We start from the raw sequence: 12,505 nt of genomic DNA, 5'->3' as shown, positions 1-12,505 counted from the left end.
GGAATACAGTAGACTCCTCTGCCCTCAAAACTTCCTCCCTCTCTGCCCACCCCTACACTGTGAGCTAGAGTGTACTGCTGAATCTGAAGGCACCTTCTGTACATTTAGAAGTATACGTTTCTAAAACTCAGAAGATGACCAGGCCCAACTAAATGCTTGTTAAGGCTACAATGTGGTATTTCCAAATTTGTCTGTTTTTTTTTTTTCATAAACAGAAAGGACTTTATTGGTAACAAATGATAACCCTGCCAGGCTTATCTCTAGGACAGCAAGATTATTCAGTCTCTAAGAGTAAGTGTGTTCCTCAACTGAGCAACCTGCATCTCAGCTTTAACTCCACATGCATTTGGTATTATTGGTGGTGGCTTGGTGGTTTAGTTGCTAAGTTGTGTCCAATGCTTGCGATCCCATGGACTATAGCCCTCGAGGTTCCTCTGTCCATGGGATTCTGCAGGCAAGAATACTGGAGTGGGTTGCCATTTGGTATTGTTACCAAGGTGCAAATATATTTAATTATTAATATAATGGGGAAATTTCTGTGAAAGGGCTCCATGTTAAAATGATCTATACTCTCCACACGTCCCCAGGTGTCTACACTTTCACAAGAGTAAACAGTCCCCTTAAAAGAATTTTAATGGATGGGCTTGACTGAGTTACGAACAATGAACAAGGAAATGAATATTTAATAGGGATTAAAAATCAAAGATGCTTTCAACCCTCAATCTGTCTACCTCTGTATTTCCAAAACCTGTACATCTTAAATCTGTAAAGCATTGCAGAGTTTGGAAGGAAAAAAAAAAGACTCTCAAAATTAAGGGATTCCAAGTACCTGCTTTTTGTGTGTGTGTGGTGGGGGGGGTTGTGGTGGGGGGTGGTGGAGAGGGCTTCATCACATGGTCCTTTTCTCTTTTTTTACATTCTCTAAATACACTTGAATTATTTTTGCACTGTTCAAATAAAACCAGGGATATTTATTTAAACTCTTCTTAATGGAAAGGGGGGGGGGGTCTCTCTGTGTATATCTCTTGTATTTACTCTTTTAACACGTTTGGTTAGTGTCTGGGGGGCTGAGTGGAGACGGGGATAAAACCCCTTTAGTTGACAGTGAACAGTTCAGTTATCCCCTTTACTGCCTGAAGGACACTAACATCCCTATTGCCTCCTCCTACATGCCAGTGACTCTCTGTGAGTCCTCCATTACCACTACTCCAAGTTATCATAATATTTTACTGTAGTTTGAGCAAAATACTTTATATGGCCAGAAAACAATTTCATTTTCTTGACACTTATGGGTACATACTATGTATATAACTACATAACGTTGCACAAAGTTATATATAGTATGTGTAACTACATAAATGTCTATAAAAGTATATATAAAAATAAACATCTTATATACATACACATAGCATACTATATACTATACTGTATAAAAATGTATTTACATTAAAGTTTCCTTTACAATGCATGGAAAAACTCTTCAGCTGTGACCCTCAGAGCGCCTGTCACATATAATCAGCACATATTTGGGACTATGATACACAGATGATCAAAGCCTGGTCCCTGCCATCCAGGTGCAATAAAGACAGAGGGGATGGAAGATGCTTAGGAAGAGTCTGCCTCTGCCCAAGCGTCTAGAAAAACGCTTCCAGGAGGAGATGACACTTTGAATTCAGCTCAATCAACGGAATAAATGATCGAGTGGTCCCCAACACCCATTCCTGCTCTGAAAATGTGGCGTGTGCTCAACGTTCACCTGACTACATTCGTAGTACTCCTGTGCACTCTGTTGGAAAGGGGCTCTCAGTTATGTATTGGGAGGACTGTCAGCTCAGGTGACTTTGGTTGTGCTCCCTAGTATGGTTCTAGTTTCCTCAGAGAGATTTCTATCAGAGCAATTTTTTAAAACTGAGTAAACAACTCACTGAAAGCTCTTTGTTTATACAGATTGAAGGTTTGCTTTCTTCTCCCAGACTTTGTGACAGTGCCTGCATATTTGAAGGGTTTACCCTGTTGTTAATGCCTTTATATCCTACCATGAAGGCTGTTATCTTCAGGAAGCTCTGGGGAGGTTCAGGAGCCTAAGGAGCCTAAGTCTGAGGAGCCAGTTTGAAGCCAACTTGTTTGAACTTGGTGGCATTTTTGTGATGCCGTGGAGACTAAACCTCCAGTAGAGCTGTTGATAAAGTTATGCATGTGAAAGGCCACAGACCAGAAAATGTGCATTTTTTAACCATCTGACATGCAGCAGTCCTTACAAAACAGGCATGGGAAACTCTTTTAATGTGGAACTTATGTCTGTTTTTGTATTTTTTATTTAATGTCTGTTTATTTGCACACAAACTCAAATAAGGATTTCCTACCCTCTCAGCAAGCTACTATCTTGCATTGAATGACTACAGAGCTAGAAAGAATACCAATTGCTTTAAATCATTAGATAGGAAGTTCCAATTTAATTTCTTTCCATTAACCCAAATGCATGTTGGTATTTGGTATAATCTTTAAAAATTTAACTTTTTTATAATAACCTATAAGGGAAAAGAATCTGAAATATATATACACACACACATATTTTATGTATATATAAACTAAATCACTTTGCTGCACACCTGAAATACAACATTGTAAATCGACTATACTTCAATTTTTTTTTTTCTGTAATACCCTTATCTTACTTTTTGACTGTATTCTTTGAGAAAGGGACACTCTAAATGCACAAAATAAAGGAAGGAAACAGGGTGAACAGCAGTTAGTTCTCAACTCTAGGTTCTATTTGTCGCTGTGGTGTTACCTCCAGACACACAGCTTTTTGGTTAAGAACTGAAACCACATACCTTTTGGATGCTGGCTACACAAATCGGAAGAGGGTCCTTATCAGCTCTCTGCATCTGTGGTTTTAGACAAACAGTTCTAAACCCTATCAGTTGATGCCTCTTTTCACACCCAATATTTTGCAACTTTTCCTTTATTTACTATGCTGGCATAAAATTCACCGAAAATATTTGCCTATGTAATTTCAAAAAGATTTATATATCAAGGAAAAATAAAAAGAAAGCAATTTATAATAAAACATTATCAATATGTAAATACTTGGGCACCATCCACTAAAAGACACAATGAAAAAGATGCTTATATCAATTCTTGAGACCCACAGTGAAGGCATTTATTACAAATGTAGACTGATAGAGCTGTGTGCCCACTGGTGTCAGGATTTTATGTGAAATATCTCAAAATCAAGTTCAGAGAAAAACATAATAAAATTTTCCTCAATTTGCCTACAGTTACATTCCTGGAAAGTTTGTTACATATTAAAATTGTGAAGGAAAATATTTTGCATTTGTAAATAAAAGAATTGGTTCTAGGTTCAGATGATGGTAAGCTTGTCTTTCACTTATGGAAGACATTAGAAAGTATGGGGGATGATTTTTCACTATGCATGACAATTCTGTGTATTGTTAACACCACCAGGAGGATGCATTATCAGCAAGGTCCCCCATCCAAAGACGTCAAAGTTATGGCCTAAACCGCCCCTCAATTTTCAAAATTCCCCCTAGGGGGCGGTACTGCTCTTAACGAGAAACACTATTATCAACTCCGGAGACGGCATTTAGGAGGGTGGGTGTCCCCAAAGTGTGCAAACCAGAACTTCAGCCTTCTCCTTTTGCCTCATAATCAAACAGTTTTGGTATAAAGAAAAAAATTAAGTCTACACCAAAATATGGAATTCACACTGCTTTGGATGAAACTGCAAATACTGAAAGAGGGTCAAGGAATTCTACAAACTATCACTCAGCACATAAAAAACCATTTAAAACAGACCTTTTCTTGGATGATACAGTATGTTCGTCAACTTTTTCAGAATCATAGGGATCGGGGCAAGGGGAGAGGCAAGGATGTGTGGGGGAAGGGGAAGGGACAAAAAGAGAGAAAAGGTAACGGGAGAAACTGTTCACTTCAGCAAAGTGCTTTTAAGGGTTCACTATTGGGCAAGACAGACTTTGGTTCCAGTCACTCCTCTGTCATTTACTGACTATGGATGATTCATTCAATCTCAATTCTTCCCATGTGAATTGAAGGGTAATAATGGTATTTCACACTCTTACTAGAGTGATTAGGTGAGATGTATATGTAAAGTGCTAGGTAAAGAGTAAAATTCAATCAATGTTGGCTGTCACTATCCTTTAAGTTTCAAATGGCCCTAGAGTATTGGTGTTTGGATATATTTGACATTTGGAACAAAAATTGTTCCTAGACGCAAGAAGCAGAGTAAAATTCTGTTATTTTTTTGGAAATTCTATCTCATCCTCTTCAAACATCATCCTACAAATATGGTGGAAATCTAAATCATTTCATTGTAAGAAAAAAAAGCAGTGTCGTTAAGAAACTGAGTGGTTATAAAACAAGGCTGATATTCCTAAGATGTTTCAGAAAAGGACTTTACATTTCAAGTTAAAGAAGGAGAAAGGCGAACTCAATGTAACCTGAAACCACAAACATGTATATTACAGCTGAAATGCCTAGATTTTCGTGGTCTTCTTGGTATTTGGTCCTCAATATGTCAGTATTTACATCACAAAAAGCATTTTAAGCAGGATCTCAAGCACACTGGCTGTCCGATCACACCTGAGAAATGAACAGAGTGACAGAAAACTGAATACGGTGGCAAAAGTCTCAAATACAATGTTCCTTTCTGAGGGTAAATTGCTAGTCAATGGTAGACAATGAGAGATAGTAGTAGCCAAGGGTAGTAGACAATGAGAGATCTGTCTACGTAAACACAGTACATGCCTCTTTGGAGCTGGAATCCAAGCCAAATTTTAGGAAGATTTTTAAGCACATGCAATGTTATGAAGATTCCTGGCAGAGAAATTCAATAAAATATCTGTTGAAGGAATATAGGACAGTGAGAGTTCATGAGGTAAATGCATGAGAAATAAATTCTCCTTTATACTTTAAAGAATCATGAAAAGTTATCTTTCATCATCATCAAAACACTTAGCATATCTACCTTCTTAGCAAATGTTAAAGTAAACAATATTGTTAACTATAGGCACCCCCCCATACAGTAGATCTCTAGGACATATTCATCCTGATGACCGAAACTCTGTACCCTTTGGTAAATACTACAGAAATCTTTAAAGCCACTAATGCCTGATTTATCATTGATATAAGATTTAGAAGAGTTAAGCATACATTTCTTGTGCGATTATCAAATCAAAACACTCTTTTAGGAAAGAAGTTTGGTTACATGTATCAAATACACAAAACTGCTTTAAGTGCTGGTAATTTCCTTTTTAGAAATGTATCCTCAATAGCAGGTCTTATCCTGACCGGCAGTGCTTATGTAATACTTTACCATGCTCCAGGAATTATTCTAACCACCCAGGGTCACACTGCTACAAAATAGAGAATCTAGAATTTGAACTTGGGCCTTGTGGTTACCAAGCCTGTGTGCACTCTGACAACTTCAGCTGTCTTAGCTACAAAGATGTTCTCTATGGCATTAAAATTTTTTAAAATTAATTTATTTTTAATTGAAGGATAATTGCTTTACAATATTGTGTTGGTTTCTGCCATATATCGACATGAATCAGCCATTGGTATACATATGTCCCCTCCCTTTTGAACCTCCATTTATTTTGAATAACAGGAAAAGTTTAGAAACAAACGAAATGTTCATCAGTGGGGTCTAAGTTAAATAAACAGTAGTACATCCATTGATAGGTCACGTAGCAGGCATTAAAAGTTAAGTTTTAGAAATATGTTTGCACAGGCAAGCAAGTCATTTGGCTCAGTGGGAGGGGCGAAAGACACAAAGGGCATATAGTCTTTCAAGTTTACTACATGTTTCCTTCGGATGGTGAGATTTTAATTTTCTTCTTGGTGCTTTGTTATAACTTCCCAAATTTCTAAATGAACTTGAGTTCCTTTTGTACTCAGAAAAAAAATTGCTCATAACAAACTTCTGTCCAGATCAGCATGGCCCAAAATACAGTGCAAGTCATGTGTGATTTTAAATGTTTTAGAAACCACAACCATGTTAACAAAATTAAAACCAGGTGAAGTTAATTTTTAAATATGTCTTATTTTGCCTATATATTTAAAATATATTACATTTTAACAAGGAATCAATATAAAATAGTAATGGACTATTTTACTTTATGGTACTAAAATCCTCAGAGTCACTTTTGCTGCTGCTGCTGCTGCTAAGTCACTTCAGTCGTGTCCGACTCTGTGCGACCCCATAGACGGCAGCCCCCCAGGCTCCCCCATCCCACTTGCCTAGATTCTCCAGGCAAGAACACTGGAGTGGGTTGCCATTTCCTTCTCCAATGCATGAAAGTGAAAAGGGAAAGTGAAGTCGCTCAGTCGCGTCCGACACTGAGCGATCCCATGGACTGCAGCCTACCAGGCTCCTCTGTCCATGAGACACTTTTAGCTCATCTTAATTTGGTCTGGTCACATTTCAACTGCTCAATAGACAAGTGGCAACTAACTACTGTGTTGGATCTTGGCAGAAGCTTTATTTTCAGATCAAATGTGCCCAAAACATGACTCTGAAACCCTCCACTAACTACCACAATCTCCATGCAACCACATCTATGTGGAACTGCTTCCTCGATGAGAAAGATGTGCTTGAGACCTAACACTTGTCAGCTGTGTGATCTTCAGCAAACTGACTTATCTGTACCTCATTGGACCCATTCCGTAAATGATGTTAATGCCTACTTTGAGATGTTGAGATTTAAAAAACGTATTAAAACACCCAATATGTGAAAAGCACTTTATAACATATTGTTACCTAATCCTTGATCTTTGCAACCTTCCTTATTCAGATAAAGGTCAGACTTAGCAAGAGGAAAGACAAGATTCTTAGAATAGATGTAGGAAATCTTATTTTAAATGGTCCTAGAACTAATTTGAGGGGATGTGAAGAGAAAAGCCGAGGAGTCTATTGATACAACAAATACATTTGTATTTTAAAGGGGGCTATCTGATGGCAGGATACAAATGGCATACTTTTCCGCTTGAAGACTTTCCTTTGGCAAATATTCAAGCCACTAAACAAACATAAAAATCACTGAATATGTGCCAAACACACTCAACAAAGGGACTTAGGAATAATTAAAAAGATAGGGGAAGATAATTACAGTATTGTGATGATGATTTTTGCCATACATCAACATGAATTAGTCACAGGTATAATGTGTTCCCCCATTCTGAACCCCGCTTCTACCCCCTCCCCACCCCTACCCCTCTGGGTTGTCCCAGAGCACTGGCTTTGGGTGGCCTGCTTCATGAATCAAATTTGCACTGGTCATCTATTTTGCATATGGTAATATACATGTTTCAACACCATTCTCTCAAATCATCCCACCCTCTCCTTGTCCTACAGAGCCCAAGTCTGTTCTTTATATCTGTGTCTCTTGCTGCCCTGTATGTAGGACTGTCATTACCATCTTTCTAAATTCCAAATATATGTGTTAATATATAGTATCTGTGTTTCTCTTTCTGATCTGCTTCACTCTGTATAATAGATTCCAGTTTCATCCACCACATTAAAGTTGACTCAAATGTGTTATTTTTAATAGCTGAGTAATATTCCATTGTGTATATGTGCCACAGCTTGCTTATCCATTCATCTGCTGATGGACATCTAGGTTGCTTCCATGTCCTAGCTATTGTAAATAGTGCTGCAATGAACATTGGGGTACATGTGTCTCAATTCTGGTTTCCTCAGGGTGTATGCCCAGCAGTGGGATTGCTGGGTCATACAGTAGTTCTAATCTCCACACTCTTCTCCACAGTGGCTGTACCAGTTTCCCACCAACAGTGTAAGAGGGTTCCCTTTTCTGCACACCCTCTCCAGTGTTTATTGCTTGTAGACTTTTTGATGACGGCCATTCTGATTGGTGTGAGATGGTACCTCATTGTGGTTTTGATTTGCATTTCTCTAATAATGAATGATGTTGTATGCAGAGCTTTTGTGTAGGTTTCAAACATTTCAAAATTAAAAACTGGAAAAATAATCAACTATAATAGAAGGCCATTAATCATGACATGCAATTTTTTTAGCATCACTGTTTATAACAGAGGCCACCAGAAACTATATAGATGGCTCAAAGATGAATGACTAAGAAATTAATATAATCAACGTAAAATATTATCTAGCAACCAATTCCAGAGAAGGCGACGGCACCCCACTCCAGTACTCTTGCCTGGAAAATCCCATGGGCAGAGGAGCCTGGTAGGCTGTGGTCCATGGGGTCGCGAAGAGTCGGACACGACTGAGCGACTTCCCTTTCACTTTTCACTTTCATGCATTGGAGAAGGAAATGGCAACCCACTCCAGTGTTCTTGCCTGGAGAATCCCAGGGACAGGGAAGCCTGGCGGGCTGCCATCTATGGGGTCACACAGAGTCAGACACGACTGAAGTGACTTAGCAGCAGCAGCAACCAATTCACACTAGCAAACCATTCAATTCATAGAAATACATAATGCAATGATATGAACTGGGAGAAAGAAAGCAGACTATAATCCATGATCACAGCAGTGAAAATACATGTGACAGGCATTTACAAAAGCTAAAAATAAATTGGCAAGGTAGAAATATTACTTTCCCTTCTAGGTAAGTTGTCCACATTCATAATAAAAAAAGAAAAATAAATAACACATATGGTAAATCATGTTTGCTAAGTAAGCATCTTACATCAGAGCGCAAGACAACCAGGGAAAACTGTCCATCTAGCAAAAAGAGTACCAACAACCATACAAGGGTTCCCTGGTAACCAGCTCCCAGTTACCAGTGCACAGTTTTACCTCCGGCTCGGAACCCAATAGCAGATTTGGGATTTTTCTTAATCAGAGTAATGATTCAGAGCATACTCAGTACAAACCTTTGACCTAAACTAGCATCACTGTATTTTTTACAGGATAATTCCCCAGTCCTTTAACTACAAGAGTGCACACAGGTAAAAACAGTTAAGCTTGCTGGCTTTCATTATTGCTGTAGTCTGATAGCATGCAGGGTAGATCAAAATAGCTGGTTGACATTGAGAGAGTCCCTGATTTTCTTGCACAAGCACTTTGTGCTTGAAAAAATAGAAGCTACCTCATTTAGTACTTAAAAATTAACAACATTCACATTGCCTTGTGGTTTAAATGATGACTGAACAATAACTCAAGTCAGCTGTGCTCTGTATTTCCTTTATTGATATAATTAGTATTCTTAGATCTTTTAAAGTTGCTCTTCTTTACCCCAGGGGAAAACAATTTCAAAAGGCTATATACATATGCTGATTCAAGATATGCTTTCTCATACATTCAGTCTCTATAATTTTGGATTATAGAGCAATATAGAATAATTCTGGCACCAACTCTTTAGCAATGCTGTTTAAAAACAAAGATGCCATTACGCACAAGCCTAGGATTTTTCTGTTGCATTGCATATAACCAAACTTATGGAACACTGCTTACAATATAAACCACGGCCTTAAGTTTTTGGGAAATGATTACTTCAGAAGATGGTGATTAAGAGACTCCCAAACTGGTTGAAAAACACAGAGCTAAAATTCAGTTGGGGTTGAAACACACCTTATAAAGAGTTGAGATCCAAGAGACTCGTGCACAGATCTTTGATTTACCACTCATTTTGCAGGACTTAAAACCAAAAGAACAGATTTGCAGATTGTTAAAGTATTATTCTGGTGTGGGGAAAAAAAAAAAAAGAGTTGAGATCCAAATTACATACACTTGACAAAACTTAAGTATTAAGTCAACTGGTATGTTTTGGGGGAAGTATCAATATAAGATTAATAATACGTGGTAAAATTATTTGCCTTTTCCCCCAAATATTTAAGCCTTGAAGCAGAATGATCTGAATGCCAATCCTGGTTATAAAACTAACTCGTGATTTGGGTGTTCTTGGGCAAGATACTAATTTCACTATGATTTAGTTTTCCTATCTACTAAAAAAGAATTAATATAATATACATTTTAATGTTTATACTCAATATATGGCTTCCAAATTAAAATATTTAAATGATGAGCATGGAAATACTAGCAGCAATACCAGTCACTGCTATGGTACACTTAATTATTCAGCAATTGTCTTATTCCAATGAATAATTTTTAAAACAGCCTTTTAATCAGTACCAGAGTCATTTTTTTTTACATAACTTTAAGCCATATTATACATGATATAGAAATCTCACCAATAGAACTGCACTATTTCGATTTAAAAGAGACTTGAAGACAGGATCCTAACAGTCTGAATCATATTTAAAGAAGCCATCAAAAAGGGAAACTTGAGATGGGTAAACAGACTTCCTTTGCAAAAGTTTATCTAGAGAACTAAAGGCTAAAATATTCATTCCAAGAAATCTGTCTGCAAAATCCAAAATCAGAACGCCATTCTCGCAAAGCATTCAATGACACCGAATGACAGCGGAGACACTTAGTAAAATTCAGATCTTAGTACTCCCCTGACAAAAAGCAACGCAACACACAAAGGAAGAAACAATCTACACGCAAGACAGTGATGGATTCGCCTGGAGCCCCTCTGAGTAGCTTCATAGAAAGGGGACAGGAAGCTAAGGTATATTTGATGAATGAAACTGAGGACTAGGGGTTTTGGAAAGTACAGGAGACGCACCCTACCTTGCACAGATTTCCCGATACTGTGTAAGTGAGTGATAGAACTGTAGTTTTGGGCAACATTCTTCAGAAACGCTTCCATCTCTGGCTGGTGGTGGTAGCTGAAGTCCAGGGCAGCTACCGCAGGCATCAGCAGCCCTAGCCAGAGGCGGGCGCAGTCCATGTTCTAGAGATGAATAAAAATAATAAAGCTGAGCAGATAAAGCAGGCAGTGGGGTGGAGGGAAAATGTGAATGCTACTAGCTCCCGCTCTGCTCTCTAGTATCAGATCTCCCGACACTAAAGCTCGCTGCTTCCTAAGGAGGTAAAAGTTGGAAGCAACACCTTCGGGAGTTAGCGTACCCAGAGCACCGGCAGCCCCAGGTGCCCACCTTCCCGTAGCCCACCCAGCCCCTCCCCACGTCCCCACCACCCTCCATCGCCCGTCAGTCGCAGCAGCTGCGCCTGACCCAGCACGCCCCAAGCCTCACCCCCGCCCAGGCGCACACCGCCGCCTGGCTGCAGCCGCTTCCCGAGACCAGATATTATAGCTGGGCCAGAGGGGCGGGCGCGCTCAGGTCCCGCCCTCGACATCTGACTGACGTCGCTTTGGCCCACTCAGACACCGCGCGAGGCGCTCCGGGGCGGGGTCTAGCTGGGCGACCCGGGCACCTCTGCCTGCTTCTCACCTGAGCCCGCCGGCGCCCACGCGGCGCGAGGATTCCAGGGCGCGGCGGCTTGTACCGAGGCGCGGCAGAGCTTCCCGAAACTGAGTTACCTTGCGCGGTCTTAGTTTTTGCCGGCGCCCTAGGTTGGAAGTATCCTCACCTCGGCCACGGCTCCGTCCGATGTAGGGGTCCCCTGCGCTCCGCCCAACAGCTGCAGCAAGGGCTGGGACGGCTTCTCGCGTTGGGCGGTGCGGGCCGGCAAGCCCGGGGCTCGCCTGGAGCCCCACGATGAGCCGCGAGTTCCGGGCGGCCGCAGCTGCAGGCGGGCTCATATGCTGTTCCACTCGCCAGGACCACGCTCTCAGACGCTCCAGGCGCCCCCAGCCCTGCGGTCGCGTGGCGTTTCAGAACGTGTGTTCAGAAGTTCTAAATGGATCTTGTGGAGTCCAGGAAATTTTCCGACAAATATTTATAGTGTATGAAAGAAAGAGAAAGTCGCTCAGTCGTGTCCGACTGTTTGCGACCCCGTGGACACTATACAGTCCATGGAATTCTCCAAGCCAGAGTAAAGGAGTGTGTAGCCGTTGCCGTCTCCAAGGGCTTTTCCCAACCTAGTAGGTCTCCCTCACTGCTGGCAGATTCTTTACCAGCTGAGCCACCAGGGAAGTTTGACTAAATCAAAGTTAAATTGAACACTGACAACCTGGAAATCATGTGTAAGAAGGCATCAGAGTCATCATTGTAATGTCGACGCTTCCTCCACCAACGCTGCCCAGGTCAGCTTCAGGGCCTAAAATGCTTCTTTCTGGAAGGATGGAATGGTCTGTGTTTGCACTAGGGACAGCAAGGACTTGACCAAAACCTGAGAGGGTGTGTGGGGAGGGCAAACACCTCACACACCTGTTATACATTATCTATCAGGGTAACAGGAGACTTGTGCCAAGGGTCCAGTAAATGTAAAACGTTTGAAAAGCACTGATTTAGGATAACATTGTCCTTTAACAGACTAAAAACAGTAGTGCCAGGGCACTACCCCAGACGAATTAAACAGAATTTCTGAGGCCTGGGAATGTGAATGGAATGTGCCTTCCAGAGCTGAAAATTGCTAGTCACTCTTCTTTGTGATAGATAGATACGCCAAGCATTTAGGAACCTTCCCAGGAGGCAGAGTTGAGAGGTTTAAGAGCATCATCATCTGGGT

The 12,505-nt window shown here is 40.5% G+C and overlaps 1 protein-coding gene across 1 annotated transcript in view; it reads right to left on the bottom strand.

Annotated features, from left to right (window-relative positions):
* The window catches only part of CPM (carboxypeptidase M), a 75,578-nt gene extending 64,399 nt beyond the window's left edge, over positions 1-11,179 (bottom strand). The window contains exons 1-2 of the mRNA XM_069584685.1: positions 11,128-11,179; positions 10,661-10,823 (exon numbers count right to left, since the gene is read on the bottom strand). Coding sequence (XP_069440786.1) covers positions 10,661-10,820 — 160 coding nt within the window. The 5' untranslated portion in view covers positions 10,821-10,823; positions 11,128-11,179. The remainder of the gene's footprint in view (positions 1-10,660; positions 10,824-11,127) is intronic.
* Positions 11,180-12,505: the final 1,326 nt, after the last annotated feature.

Source organism: Ovis canadensis, chromosome 3, assembly GCF_042477335.2.
Source record: "Ovis canadensis isolate MfBH-ARS-UI-01 breed Bighorn chromosome 3, ARS-UI_OviCan_v2, whole genome shotgun sequence".
In the NCBI taxonomy this organism is placed as follows: domain Eukaryota; kingdom Metazoa; phylum Chordata; class Mammalia; order Artiodactyla; family Bovidae; genus Ovis; species Ovis canadensis.
Note: the sequence above shows the minus strand (reverse complement) of the source record. Positions and strands in the feature narration are given on the sequence as shown.